The sequence below is a fragment of the Oryctolagus cuniculus genome, chromosome 7 (genome assembly GCF_051225735.1).
Source record: "Oryctolagus cuniculus isolate XC-2025 breed Fujian yellow rabbit chromosome 7, ASM5122573v1, whole genome shotgun sequence".
NCBI lineage: Eukaryota > Metazoa > Chordata > Mammalia > Lagomorpha > Leporidae > Oryctolagus > Oryctolagus cuniculus.
In genome coordinates, this window is record NC_142873.1 from 143,737,449 (window position 1) to 143,752,645 (window position 15,197).

The 15,197-nt window shown below is 43.6% G+C and overlaps 1 protein-coding gene across 1 annotated transcript in view; it reads right to left on the reverse strand.

The window, feature by feature from the left end:
• The window catches only part of YTHDF2 (YTH N6-methyladenosine RNA binding protein F2), a 34,242-nt gene extending 19,486 nt beyond the window's left edge, over positions 1-14,756 (reverse strand). The window contains exons 1-4 of the mRNA XM_002716072.6: positions 14,544-14,756; positions 14,022-14,046; positions 13,383-13,462; positions 8,976-10,559 (exon numbers count right to left, since the gene is read on the reverse strand). Of these exons, the coding sequence (XP_002716118.5) occupies positions 8,976-10,559; positions 13,383-13,462; positions 14,022-14,046; positions 14,544-14,570 (1,716 nt within the window). The 5' untranslated portion in view covers positions 14,571-14,756. The remainder of the gene's footprint in view (positions 1-8,975; positions 10,560-13,382; positions 13,463-14,021; positions 14,047-14,543) is intronic.
• Between the last annotated feature and the right edge of the window lie 441 nt (positions 14,757-15,197).

Below are 15,197 nucleotides of genomic sequence, written 5' to 3' on the forward strand. Positions count from 1 at the left end.
GCGCACAACTAAAGCCATGAGTCCAGAACTCAATCCCAGATCTCCCATACGGGTAGTAGAGACCGAAATACTTGAGCTATCAACAGCTGACTCCCAGGATGCACATTATAGGAAGCTTGAATCAGAAGCAGAGACAGCCCTTGAATCCCAGACACTCTTATAAGAGAGGGAGGCAAACCCAGTCATGTACTAACCCCTGCACCACCAAATGTCTGTTCCAGCCTATCTCATTAACCATTTATTAAACAAAAAATAGGAGCTGGTGCTATGGCGTAGAAGGTTAAGCCTATGCCTGCAGTGCCAGCATCCCATATGAGCGCCAGTTCAAGTGCTGGCTGCTCCACTTCCAATCCAGCTGTCTGCTACAGCTTGGGAAAGCAGAAGATGGCCTCCAAGTCCTTGGGCCCCTGTACCAGTGTGGGAGACCAGAAGAAGCTCCTGGCTTCAGATTGGCCCAGCTCCAGCTGTTGCGACCATTTGGGGAGTGAACCAGCAGATAGAAGACCTCTCTCTGTCTCAGCCTCTCTGTAACTCTCTGCCTTTCAAATAAATCTTTAAAAAATAAAACACAAAAACAAAGATGTGTCAGAACTTCACTGATTCGTCAATTTTTTGAGCACCTTCTTTACTAAACTGGATAACTTTTTCTTTTTTTTTTTTTTTTTTTTTTTTTACAGAGGCCCATTACGGCTTTATTTCGGGAACGCGGGCCAAAGAAAGGGAATTATACCCTGCTCTGCTCGTCCTGAGTCCATGAGGAAGAAAGCGTTTCCCAGCTTTTCATAAACTGGATAACTTTTTCAAATAGAATACTTCCTCAAATTTTTGTTATTCAAAAAATGTACAAGCCACAGATACAGCACTAACTGCAGTAATTTTTTTCATCACTAAATCTAAGGAATTGAGACCTGATGTATACAGCATTTGCCAGTTTCCATGGTGTAAATAACATGGTTATCTCAAACTTCCAATGTGATGTCACTGAATTGAAATGTCCAGTAGCACAATATATACTGATATAACAGATGTAAATAATCAAGAGTAATGACTATTTTTAATACAATGGCACTTAATTTTATGCAATGCTAATTTGGAAACTAATGTACACAAAGATATTTTAATACATTTAATTTTGTTTGATTTGTTTTATAATCACTACTGTTTAACAAACAACTTTAAATTCTTGAAAGCAAAATAGATGGCTGGCAATGAGCTAGCTCCAGAATGAAACCAGACTTATGCTGAAATACACCAACTGCACCACTATTTATCAGCCATGAGACCTTGAATAATTAACTCTTTAGGACCTCCTTTATCTGATGAGAATGACAGTATCAGAAGCACCATGTGCCAAAATACTGTGTATCATTTGAGTGCTTACTACTCTATTACTTATTTTCACATGGTTCAAATGCTCTATTCCATAGTCTTCCTTGATTCCACAAATGCATCACTCTTCTAAAGATAAACATTTCTTCATTCCTCAATTTTAACTCTTATCCCATATTGCATCCATTTTGTTGTTTCAGAATACTGTCAATTTCTAAGGCAAAGATGGTGCCTTATTTATCTGCTCCATCCCAATAATTTACGTATTTCTTGAAAAAGATACAAAGGGGCCAGCGCCGCAGCTCACTAGGCTAATCCTCGCCTGCAGTGCCGGAACCCCAGATTCTAGTTCCGGTTGTTCCTCTTCCAGTCCAGCTCTCTGCTGTGGCCTGGGAAGGCAGTGGAGGATGGCCCAAGTCCTTGGGCCCTGCACCAGTGTGGGAGACCAGGAGGAGACACCTGGCTCCTGGCTTTGGATCGGCGCAGCGCGCTGGCCGTAGTGGCCGTTTGGGGGGGTTAACCAACGGAAGGAAGACCTTTCTCTCTGTCTCTCACTAACTCTGCCTGTCAAAAAACAAAACAAAACAAAACGATACAAAGAGTGTAGTTCAAGAAATCCAATTTGGGGGTGGGCATTCAGCCTAGAGGTTAAAAACCGCTCTGCACTGCATACTGAAGTGCCTAGGCTTGATAACCATTTGCAGTTCCTAACTCCAGCTCTTCCTGCTAAATGGAGACCCTAACAGGCAGTTGTGAAGGTTTAAACAATGGTTTCCTCCCACGCACGTGAGACACCTGGATTGTTTTTTGGCTCCCAGCCTGGCCTGGTCCAATCCCAGCCACTGTGGGCATTGAGAATGAACCAGCAGATGGAGGCTCTCTCAAATTTTTAAAAGAGGAAAAAAGAACTCCAAATTCAATTTGTCTATTCTCATCTAGTTCTCCAGCTAAGGAGACTACAGAAAGGGGCCTTTCATCTATACACAAAACAAGGAAGGTGATGAGTAATACAAATAGAATTTCCTCAATCCCTTTGGCAAGGGGGCCACTTTATTTGCAAGACACAGTAGACTTCTCAGATAGCCTTAGGATTACCAAAAAAAAAAAAGTCAAGGTTTGCCATCCTAATTAAAACAGGATGCCTACTCATTAGTTTTTTGTTTTTTCTTTTTTTGACAGGCAGAGTGGATAGTGAGAGAGAGAGAGAGAGACAGAGACAGAGAAAGGTCTTCCTTTACCATCGGTTCACCCTCCAATTGCCACTGCGCTGCAGCCAGCCCACCACGCTGATCCGAAGCTGGGAGCCAGGTGCTTCCTTCTGGTCTCCTATGCGGGTGCAGGGCCCAAGGACCTGGGCCATCCTCCACTGCACTCCCGGGCCATAGCAGAGAGCTGGACTGGAAGAGGAGCAACCGGGACAGAATCCGTCACCCCGACCAGGACTAGAACCTGGTGTGCCGGCGCCGCAGGCGGAGGATTAGCCTATTGAGCCACAGCGCTGGCCGGACTAAAAATTTTTTAAGATTTTTTTATTTCAAAGTCAAGAGTTCAGAGGGGAGGGAGAAGACTGAAAGAAAGAAATCTTCCATCTGCTGGGTCCCTCCCCAAAAAGCCTCAACAGCCACAAAGGGGCCAGGCCAAAGCCAGGAGCTTTTTCTGGTTGTCCTTTATGGTTGCAGAGGCCCAAGCAATTGGGCCATTTTCCACTGCCTTCCCAGGCACATTAGCAGGGAACTGGATCAGAAGTGGAGCGACCAGGTCTGGAATGAGCACCCATATGGGATGCCGGTGCCACAGGCAATGGCTTTACCTGTTATGCCACAGTACCAGCACCTACATCAGTTCTAACCAAACAGTGGTGAGGCAGATGCTTGGTACAAGTAGTAAGAACGAGACCTGGGATGCCCCCATCCCACATTACAGTGATGGGTTTGAATCCTGGATCTGCTTCTGATTCCAGCTTCTCACTAATGCTTTTAGAGGCCACAGGTGATAAACCAGGCTCAAGTACTTGGGTTCCTGCCATCTATGTGGAAGAGCGAAACTGAGACTCCTGACTTTAGCCTAAACCAACAAAAGTTGATGCAGGCATCTGGAGAATAAACCACCAGTGAATATATTAAGATCTCTGTGTTTCAAATAATAAAATTTTAAAAACATTAGTGGTGGTGTGGGGTAAGGTAATGCCAAATAGGAAGCAACAATTTACATAGCTATTTCCTAAAGAGCTGCTAAGAAAACAATGTATTTGGTTAGAGATGTTTTCTTCCTCTGAATTTTGTATCATAAAAACTTGCATCTTTCAAAGTTGAAAATGGAGCCAAGGTAATTACTTCAGATATTTCTCAACAAGTGACTAAATGCCCAAATTAAAGGGCTAGAAGAGAAAAATGGTGGTAAGGTTAAAAGAGGGAAAAAAAATCACCTTCTTTATAAACTTCACTTATGCCAACACTAGGAAAATTTGGAATAAAAAAATTTTTCTCAGGGCCATCGCTGTAGCACAGTAAGTTAAGCATGCTTCTGTGGGGCCAGCATCACATATGGGCACCAGTTTGAGTCCCAGCTCCCGATCCAGCTCCCTGCTGATGGCCTGGGAAAGCAGTAGAACATGGCCCAAGTTTGTGCCCCTAGACCCGCTGGGAGATCCAGAAGCTCCTGGCTCCTGATTGCAGACAGAAGACTTCTCTCTGCAACTCTGCCTTTTATATACACAAATAAACCTTAATTTTTTTCTCATAATAACCTCTAAATACCTATAATACACATATAGCAATCTCCCACATACCTAAACTGTACTGGAAATCCACAATTCTTTTATATCATTCCATCCTTCTGGCCTCAAGTCCTTTCTTAGGTTTTTTTTTTTTTTTTTGGACAGGCAGAGTGGACAGTGAGAGAGAGAGACAGAGATAAAGGTCTTCCTTTTTGCCGTTGGTTCACCCTCCAATGGCTGCCGCGGCCGGCGCGCTACGGGCGGCGCACCGCGCTGATCCGATGGCAGGAGCCAGGAGCCAGGTGCTTTTCCTGGTCTCCCATGGGGTGCAGGGCCCAAGCACCTGGGCCATCCTCCACTGCACTCCCTGGCCACAGCAGAGGGCTGGCCTGGAAGAGGGGCAACCGGGACAGAATCCGGCGCCCCAACCGGGACTAGAACCCGGTGTGCTGGTGCCGCTAGGCGGAGGATTAGCCTAGTGAGCCGCGGCGCCGGCCTCTTAGGTATTTCTTACAATAAATACTTTGGTCAGAAATTATGGAATAGAAACACCTTCCTAAAAAAAAGACTTGTGCAGCCAGTGCTGTGGCATAGCCATTAATCTACTGTCTGCAGTGCCGGCATCCCATATGGGTACCAGTTCAAGTCCCACTTGCCCCACTTCTCATCCAGCTCCCTGCTAATTTGCCTGGGAAAGCAGCAGAAGGTGGGCCAAGTCCTCCAGCACCCTGCACCGACAATGGGAGACCTGGAACCTGGCTCCTGGGTTCCATCTGGCCCACCTCCAGCCACTTGGGGAATGAACCAGAGAATTAAAGATCTTTCTGTAACTCTCTCAAATAAATTAACAAATTAAAAAAAAAAAATGACATGTGCAGCATTAGGCAACCTCCTTCAAGCTTCCAAATTGGTACCATGTGCATACTTTGAAAAAATACTTTCTATTTTGTACTACCTGCTGTTAATATATATAACCTGAGGATATTTCAAAAAGTTCAAGAAAAACAAAATGAAAATAGGTTTTGGTGTAAAAGAAACTTTGAAATCATTTTCCATGAGCTTTCTGAAGACCCCTCATATAACTTAAGGTGGCTTGACAATAGATTGCTGGTTTCTCAGTAGTGTCTAGTATTTAGTAAAAACATACAAAGAAAGGATAAACAGTTCATCTTAATTCCTAAAAGGCTTAATAAGATTTAAGTACATCCAAAAACATTTCCACGTCACCATTTTTAGGTCTCTGCTTGAACATGGGAATATTTGTAGAGGTATTCAAAAAATCCCTGATATTCCCACTTACTAGCAAAGACCATTAAAAACTTTAAACCTCAAGCTGCTGCCATCATAACTACATTTTCTCTGCTGTCTCCCTCTATTCTCCATTAGCATTCCAGTTATTCAAAAAAATAAGTTACCTAAGTGCCCAATTAAGTCATAACATTAAGGTAGGCTTAAGAGAATCAGAGTCCTTAGTCACCCCTACTAGATTACTTCCCTTATTCTTACCCGTAGTTAAAGGGCTAGAATTAGAAGACAAAAATTATACCAACTATTTTATGAGGTTTCTATAAATATCATTAGCTTGGAGACTAACTCTTGCTTTCTACCAAACTATTCCAAAATTAATTCAAAAGAGAAAGGGGTAAGGCATTTGCCTTAGCAGTTAAGCTGTTGGTTGGGATGCCCGCATCCCGTATTAGGGTGGGAGTCCTGGCTCTGCTGATTGCAACTTCCTGCTAACACATACCCCAAGAGGCAGCAGGTAATGGCTCACGCAGCTGGGACCTGAATTGAGTTCCTGGAATTTTGGAAGTGAATAAGCAGCAGCTCTTTCTCTTTTGCCTTCTCTGCCTCTCAAAAATTTTAAAACTTTAATTAAAAAAATAGAAATAAATGTTCTTAACTCATGGTTGCTTTCATCTGGGTAATAGCCATAAAGTAATTCCCTCAACAAAAAATTTCTCAGGAAAAATAAAAAAGGTCCATATGGCAATATAACAGAGCCAAGACCTTCAAAAAGAATCTACCCAGCTAACACTAAAAGAAAAACTGAAACAGTATTTATATAAAAGTATATTCAATGTGGTATTATTTAACTGGAAAAAGGGTAATATTTGAATTGCTGATATAGCCTATAATTTGGGATCAGTAAATTATAAATCTATGACAGAATACTGTTAAGCCATTTAAAGTGATATCACAGAAGAATATTTAACAATTGGGAAAAGATTCTAAAATGCAGAAAGCAGGTCACAAAACACCGTCTGTAGTATACAACCAAGCAGACCACACTATCAAAGATGACGCCAAAACTTGCTGGAAGTTTCAAGCCTGACAGATATTTGAAGGTTCTAGGATACAGAATTAATCACTTAACAGAAGTCAGTAATAATACTAGGTAAAAATGGCTGTGGCTCAACTTGTATGTTCCACCAAGATACATACCCATTTGGAACAGGTATGACATCTTCAGGATGAAGTTCAAGTAATTCCCTAAATTACTTAGTTACTGCCCTTATTTGGCATGAAGATTTTTGCAACCTTACAAATAGAAAGGCACACAAGTAAACACCCCACCTAAGAGAGTCTAATGCCTCAACGAACTATGCGTTCCATTCTCATTAAACTTGCTTATTCTTAGAAACATAAAGACTGTAAGAACAGCTTACAATCAGTTATTATAAGGATAACAGTAACCAAAAAGAGTGAAAGCAATACTGACTGAAATGGTAACCAGGCTTAGAAGCAATCAAAGAGACCTTCCCAAAACTGGAGCAGCTCTTCTTACAGAAAAACTAAAAGGTAATCCGACACGAATATAATGAAAGGTTTCATTTTTATTTGGTTAGTTCACCAGCCTAAGAACAATCAAGGTAATTCAATCATCAAGAGTATGGAATGGTTTTGGAAAAGGACCATTAGTTATCTTAAACTTTGATTATTGTTATTTTATTCATTTTAAGAAAACATTAAAAGGCTAGTCAATTCCCATTTACGAATCTTTCACCTACTTATAAGTTTAATTATCATTCACTGAACCACTCTAGTAAAATTAATCCAAATATACTCTTAATTAAAAGTTAACATAAGTTAACGTTTTTAAACCCACATTTCCCCACTGCTTCTAACAAATACAAGTTTACTTTAATATCTACACTGTATCTTTGCCTTTCTTCCTTTAAACATAAGATGTAGGACAGAATTTTCCAAGATGAAGGAAAGCAGATTCATAACAGGAGATAAATAGTAAGTTAAACCAATCATTTACATGCCCCTCACATATGTTCAGAAATGTGCTATGCCACTGAATGATGCTTAAAAAGTCATGGCCTCAGGCTGGCACTGTGGCATAGCAGGTAAAGCCACCACCTGCGGTGCTGGCATCCCATATGGGTGCCAGCTGGAGTCCTGGCTGCTCCACTTCAGATCCAGCTTTCTGTTATGGCCTGGAAAAGCCATAGAAGATGGCCGGAGTCCTTGGACCCCTGCACCCACATGGAAGACCCGGAAGAATCTCCTGGCTCCTGGCTTGGGATCAGCTCAGCTCTGGCAGTTGTGGCCATCTAAGGAGTGAACCAATAGATGAAAGACCAACCTCCCTCCCTCCCCCGACCCCGCTCTGTAATGCCACCTTTCAAATAAATAAATAAATCTTTAAAAAAAAAAAAAAAGTCATGGCCTCTTTACTTGTTCCTGTAGAAATAGGAACAAATAGAAAATATCTTTAGTCCTTTAGACTTCTAGCAAAAAAAAATTCATAAGCTATCTTTTTCTATAAGATTATGGCAGATTTTAAGTTAAACTGAAACTTTGGAGGAGGAAAACTTTAAGACTATCGAAAGAAGAAAACTATCAGTCAACTTTCAACGCTCTGTCTCTCCAAGATCCCAATGCTTTGAGCACCCCTGATAAGTGTATCTTCATTTCTTATTCCTCTACTTTAGCTGAACAATGAACTTCCAAGTAGAAAGTATCAAAGGCTCTCCCCTCCCCCACCCAGGGAATCATGTTTTTACCCAATGCTTTCAGGTCATATACAAGATTTCTATCAGTTCAGGACAAATTCAAAATATATTGATACAAGCGTATTGGGTTTTTTTCATTTTACATTTGAAGCTAACCAGCTCAATTCTCTTTCTATACAAATTTTTCAAAGAAAAATGTACTTATCGAAAATCTTTTCTCTTAACTTCCTACATTTAAGAATGACTCAGTCCTAGGTATTATGATCTGTCCCAGCCAGTTTTTTTTATTGTCCTCTTACGGTCCTCAGGTTTACATTCGCTAAATAACCACAGAGCAAGTACTACCAACTCTTTCAAATAAACTCTAATTGAATCCATTCTCCAACACTCTGCCCAAGATTCCCACTTGTTTAGAGGAATAAAGACAAACTGACTCTTTAGGAACACAAGATGTTAAAAGAATGAAAAAAAAAGTAATTAAGCTGAATACCATGAAGAACAGGACAAGGAAGAAAGAACTGGGAAACACTGACTGGTTAATGACACACTTATCCTTGATAACAATCACAAAATCCCAGCAAGGCCCAGAGTAATTTCCGAGAGAACTTTCACATTTTTCTGTTATACTACAGTCTCAGTACTATCTTATTTTAATTTCTACAGTTCTATCACTTCAGTTATCTCTGTTTATGTTTCAGACTTGCTCTACATCGTTTACCTTCAATTTCTCCGTATTGCTTCTGCTTTCCTTTAAGCTCCTGTTTTCTGTCCTCTACTAACATTCTCACATTCCTGTACACCAGGGTTCAAATATTATGACCAATCACACTTCCATAAAGCCTTGAACTGCTAAGTGATACTGTGTTACTGACAGAGCTTTTATTAACAGTTCATTATAATACCTTCCCTGTTCTCTCTACTCCCTCCTCCTTCCTGAAAAGTCTTAAGAATGGTAAGCTGGTTACCTTTTTAACACTTTCTTCTTCCTCTTGGCGTTTCTCATAGTGTGAGAAGTCATCAAAAATGGAAGTGGTGTGCTTGTAGCTGGCTATGATTTTCAACACCTGCTTAGCCTTTTCCAGAGGCACTTCCTGAGTGTCCCTAGAGTTGGTCACTGGTTTATTCTCGTTGTTCTCTAGACGAATGTGTCGCAGTTGGCTATTGGGAACGTCCTTCACGAAAATCCACCTGACATCGAAACGACCCTTCCACTTGTCCTGGGACCAAACACCAGCACATGTGTTGTAGTCCACAGCAGATTTCATTTCTGCAACGCCACAGAAGTGTCCACTGCCGTTGACACTGAAAAGTAAGTAAACGGGGCCTTTCCCGTTCATGGAACGATAAGCAGCATCCAGTCTCTTGTTACCATGCTCTGTGCTGCACCAGATGTTATACTTAATGGAACGGTGGATATCGTCCTCAGAGTAGCTCTTAATGATGAAAACCCGACCGTGTTTCAGGTTCCAGTCAAAATCCTTGGGGTTATAGTTATTAATGGACCGCAGCTTCTCCAACACTGGGTGAGGTTCTGATGGAGTTGATCCAGAACCAGCCTGAGACTGTCCTACTCCATTACCATCCACCCCGTTATGACCGAACCCACTGCCACGGTTCCGAGGTGCTACCCAGCGGGCTGGCTGAGCTGCTTGTTGCTGGACAGAGAGCTGAGCAGGCTGTGGTGGAGGTGGAGGCAATGGCTGTGTCTGTTGCCCTACTGATGCTTGAGCCACTGGCGGGCTATTGTTAGCCTGCTGACCTACAGGCTGGGGAGACCCCTGGGTTGGCTGACCTATGTTCTGAACCAAAGCCTGTGAGGGGGCTTTTGCCACAGGACCCTTGTTATCCCAAGTTCCAATATCCATGTTATGCTTTATTGGGGGTGGTGGAAGACTTGACCCTGCAATGCCGTTCTTGGTCTTCAACTTAGGTTGCTGTTTTGCAGGCTTGCTAGCAATATCAGCCCAAGATGCTGGTTTTGGAGGAGCAATGGTAGCTGGAGGCAAATTATTAGATGCCACGATGTTACTAGTAATGGACCCACTACCAACAGCAGAACCTACAACTTTTGGAACACTGCTTGCAACTTCTGTGCTACCCAACTTCAATGCTGCCATCCCTTGGTCTATAGTATTCATGCCAGGAGCCTTATTGAGGGTCTCATTGGCAAAAGCTGACTGTCCATCAATCATGGCTCCACCTAAGGAGCTAGGTGCATAAGCGTAATTGCTACTATATCCAGAGCTCTGAGTAGACTGTCCCTGAGAACTGTTATTTCCCCATGCTGAGAAGTCAATACCACTGGGAAAGAAATTAAAACCATGCTGACCAAGAAATGGAGTGCTACCTAGGGCTCCTGGTTGCCCAAACATTGCATCTGGTAGGAAGTGGGGCTCTCCGTTGCTCAGCTGTCCATAAGAAGTTAGATAGGGCATGGCTGTGTCACCCCCAGTAGACCAAGCAGCTTCACCCAACGAATAGGAAAAGCCAATGGAGGGACTGTAGTAACTGGGTAAGTAGGAGTCTGACATGGCAGTATATGCATTATTCTGTGGGAGGAAAAATAAAAGGAAAATCAAAACACGAAAATAAATAAGACATTTCCTCCCCCACTTAGTCACACAATTCAAATATTTCAGCCATTACTACAAAATAATAGCCCATGAAGTGATCTCTTCCTATATACTGGTATTTATAAAATTTGATGTAACTGAAATGTTTAAACATTTAAACTTAAGCTAATATACACAGTGAATATTAGTTTTAACTTTAACACTACAACAAAGGGAAAAACACTCAGCATTTCAACAGCAGTGTCAGTCTACAGAAGCACTGAGATGATGCTTTTATTAAAACCAATTATCTTTGATTTTAAAGAATGGGAATTTTGGCAGAATTCAAGTGTTTAAAAAAACAGTTTCCTATCCCAACCAGATGAAAACAGATTTAAAAAAACAAGCAAACAAAAATAACTGGAAATTTAAATGTCTGTTCAGCCATTCAATCTGAAACCAAAATGCAAGGTTAGGTACATACGGTTTACAACGTTAGCCTCCTGGCAAATCATCCAGGAACATCAATAGATGACACTATTTATTTATAACCTGGAAAGGAAATGCTCAGTGGCTTCCAGAGGATTTTAAATGAGAAAAATATATTGCTATCTGTCTTGCTTCATCTATAAAGTTAATGGCTATAAGCTGAAATCCACACCTAACTTTTCCATTTTATATAGGAAAGTACAATTCTAAAGGCAATGTATGATCTGTATGCTCAAGGAACCCATCCTAATCAGAAATAAAAATTTATATGCAACTAGTCTGCACATCAGATACAGACTACACTACACCATCACTCTTGAACTTACTTTAGTTTATGCTGAACAGGTTTGGCTCAGGTTTTGTTTTTTACAAATCTTACAGCTCATAGAACAATTTTTCAGTGAGAAAGCCAGAGGTATAAAAAAATTGTTATCAGTAGATTTAGATACAGCTCGACTCAAAATAGAGTTTAACCTAAAGTGGGCTTTGTTTCCCATTAGTATGCCTGTATCCCATCCTGAAATGCCTGAGATCAAGCCCCACTTCCACTTCCACTTCCACTCCAGCTTCCTGCCAATGCACACCTTGAGTCACTGCCATTCATACTAGAGACCAGGATGGAGTTCCTGGCCATTGTAGACTTGTTCCTGGCCACTGAAGCTTCAAACAGTGGGTAGAAGATCTCTTTTTCCATCTCTCCCTCCCTATCATTCTTTCAAATAAATAAATACAACTTTAAAAATCTGAGTTGACCCTAACTCCAGAAACAGTTCTGGTAATGTAAATATCCATTAACTAAGCAACAGGCAACTTTGTCCTTAAAGAGACTTGGATGATCATAGACACTGTAGGCCCAAGGCTTGCATTACCACAGCCAACCGTACTTAGCCATTAAAACATAGCTCTTCAACAGTAAAATTTTCAACTAAGGGGTTTGATGTAATGGTTATATTTTCCTCTGCCAATGTAAGTTTTTCCTTAAAAACAAAAGACTTTTCACATACACCCTCTCAAGTTCAGAAATTCTTGAAGGTAGTGTTAAAATGCTACCACACCAAAATCCATTATGTCTAAGAAATTCAGTCTATTATCAGTGGATTAAGCTTGAGGCATTATTCCAACATTGGGCAATGAAAAACCAGCTAAAAAATAAATTACTCTTGACAGTAAACTACAAGAAAACAAAGATTCTCAGGTTACTCTTCATCTCCTCCAAATATTTTTAAACAGGAATTCAAGCTTTAGGTTACTTAAGAAAAACCAAATGACTAATTATCACAAGTTATGAAGAGACAACTAAGTGCCTACACCTGAACTGACAGGTTCCCACATGCCTCCAAGCTCAAAAAACTGAATTTCACAATGTTTTACAAGAAATAAAGAATTATGTTTCTAAATGCTCTCATTCTGTTATGATTATATACGCAAACTGCTTCAATAGCAAGACCTTATTAATAGTTCATTCCTTTACTTTCTTTTCTACTTTTCCCAGTTTACTAGTTGTCTTACATGAGAACTTTGTTCTAATCACTTACTTAGGTGGTCTACATACTTTCAATGCAGAAAATTGTACCTAAGCATCTACATTTTATATAATAACCAGGCCCAAATTTGTGCATGCACTAATATGTCAAGTTACTGGACACTACCAACTATACTTCACACAGTATATATTCAGACTTTATACAAATGCTCCATGAACTTGGTCTTTCAGGGTATTTTGGGAGTCAGTTTTCCTCTTCATCTATTAATCTGGGGATTTACATTAGCTACACCTTTGTGGCTGTCTTGCAGACTAGAGGTGCTAATACAAAAGACCTGCTGAATCAAACAAGTTTCGCCAAGAACAGGTTAACATTAACAGTATTTGAATCTACATGCACCTACTCTTCCTATAAGATTGACTACGCTGAAGACTCCTCAATTCTCAATTTTAGATTTTATGCTAGAATTTTTCATCACATCATTACTCTAATTTTCCTTAAAAAAAAAAAAAAGTTTCCTGGGACTATTTTCTAAATATTTAATAGCAGTAAATATCCTTAAACTAAATACTTGATGGGTGGGGAGGGGGTCAATTACTCAGCTATTACTGTTAGTGCATGCTAAAATGTTACCAGTGTGAGTCTCAGAGTACAAGATGGTTGCTGACAAAACAGAGCTGGGAATCTTAAACAGCCTATAACATTTGCTTTAATTGTTTTAATTGCTTTATAACTAACAGACATTAGGAAAGTGAAATCCCCCTCAGAAAATTAATTTGCCATTAGAGTAGAAAAATAATGGCATAGGACACCCTTTAATCAGAGACGTAAATGATGAACTACTCACGGGCCTTGCCTGCGGACTCAAGTAAGGTTCAAAATCATCATCATTTAATCCATCCTTTTGATGTACAGATCCATTTTGCACTAGAGGAAAAAAAAAAACCTCATTTAGGAGTGTCCCAATGCTGCAATCTCCCTCCTAAACCAAACATATCCTAACCTGAAGGTAAACCTTACTCGTTAAGACGGCAAACAAGCTCGGACTTAAAGAGAAAGGAGATACTTAATGCTGAATCAACGTCCGTCCATGAAATGTCTCCCTCCACCCGGAGCAAGTTGATCTAAAAAAGGTCATTTTCTTGGCTCCTCCAGATTTCCATTCCCTCCCGCTTCCCCTCCCCCGTCACAAGTGAGTACTTCCAGAAAGTGATCCACGAGGATGAAAAACAAAGGCCTTCTGAGACCTACAGGAAACTCGGGACCTGGGGCATTTCAAAGCCGAATCCACCCCCACCCTCAGTGAACGACTCCCAGTTGCGAAGCAAGCGGCTCGCCGGCTGCAGCAACACCCCGAGAGGGTCCCACGCCCCAGTGCGAGGCACCTGCGCGCCCGGCGGCGCCCGCAGGGTCCCCTCCCGGAGGCGCTGCCCGGAGACCCCGCCCCCGCCGCCCCCCGGCCGCCCGCCCGCCGAGCGGGGCTTACCTTTGTTTCCTTGACCTTTTGGTCTCTGCGGGCGCAGGGAGCGTCGCCGAGCAGCGAGTGTCGTCCGAGGGGGAGAAAGGGGGAAAAGACAAGACGAGTGAAAGCAGGGCCCGAGCAGGGAAGAAAGCAGCAGGCCCGAGGGGAGGCGTCAGGAATGGTGGTGAGGGGGAGGTGGAAAAATGGGAGGCGGGGAAAGGCGCTAGGCCGGCGGGGCCCGGGGAGAAGGAGCGGGGGACGCGCCAGCCGCGCCGCGAGGGAAGCGGGGCTTCCAGGAAGGGGAAGGAAGACGAGGGCCCGCCGAGAGGAGGAGCGCGGCGCGGCCCGGGGGCTGCGGGGCCCCGCGGAGAAGCGGCAAGAGCGGGCTGAGGGCGAGGCGCTGGGTGCGGCCGGCCCGAGAGGCCCGAAACCCGGCCCGCGAGAGGCGCCGCCTCGGCTCGGCCCGACCGGGGGCGGCGGGCCCGGGCCTAGTCGGGCTCCCTCTCGCCTCACACAATGGCCGAGGCATGCGGGCTGGGCCTGTACCTGCTCCAAGAGGCTGCTGGCCGACATGGCTCTCGGATCCTCACGGGCGGCGACGGCGTCGGACTCTCCCTCGGGGCGGCGGCAGCGGCGGCGGCAGCGGATGAGCCCCGGCGGCGCGGCGGCGGCTTTTGTCCCTGACACTCGGGAGCCTCGGCGGACGCAGCGGAGACACAGCGCGCGGCTCGGGCTCCGGCTCCGACTCGGCGACGCTCTAGCCCCAGAGCTCAACGCCCGTCTCTATGCTCCTGCGCGCGCGCCCGCCCCTCACAGCAGAAATAAGGGCGCCGAGAAGGCGGAGGCGGACGGCGCGCGCGGCGCGAGCGCTGACTCTCACATTCACTCACCCACGCGGAAGAGGCCCGGCGCGAAGCACCCCGGGAAAGAAGAGGCGGGGCTGTGGCGCCCTCTGCTGGGCTGGAGGAGCGGAAGAGGCGCGCGCGGCCTCCCGGCTCCCACCGCCTCGGGATTGGGGCCTAGGAGGTGGAGGGGGGCTAGGGTCTCAGCGCGAGGTTTTCGATTAACACCTGAAGAGACTGGTTTTAGCTTGAGAAGAACCACAAAAATCTGGTTTTCAATGAGGGGGCGACCCCCGCAGCCGGCGAGACCTTAAAATAAACCTACTTCCCGGTTACAAATGACACCCCCGCCCCTATT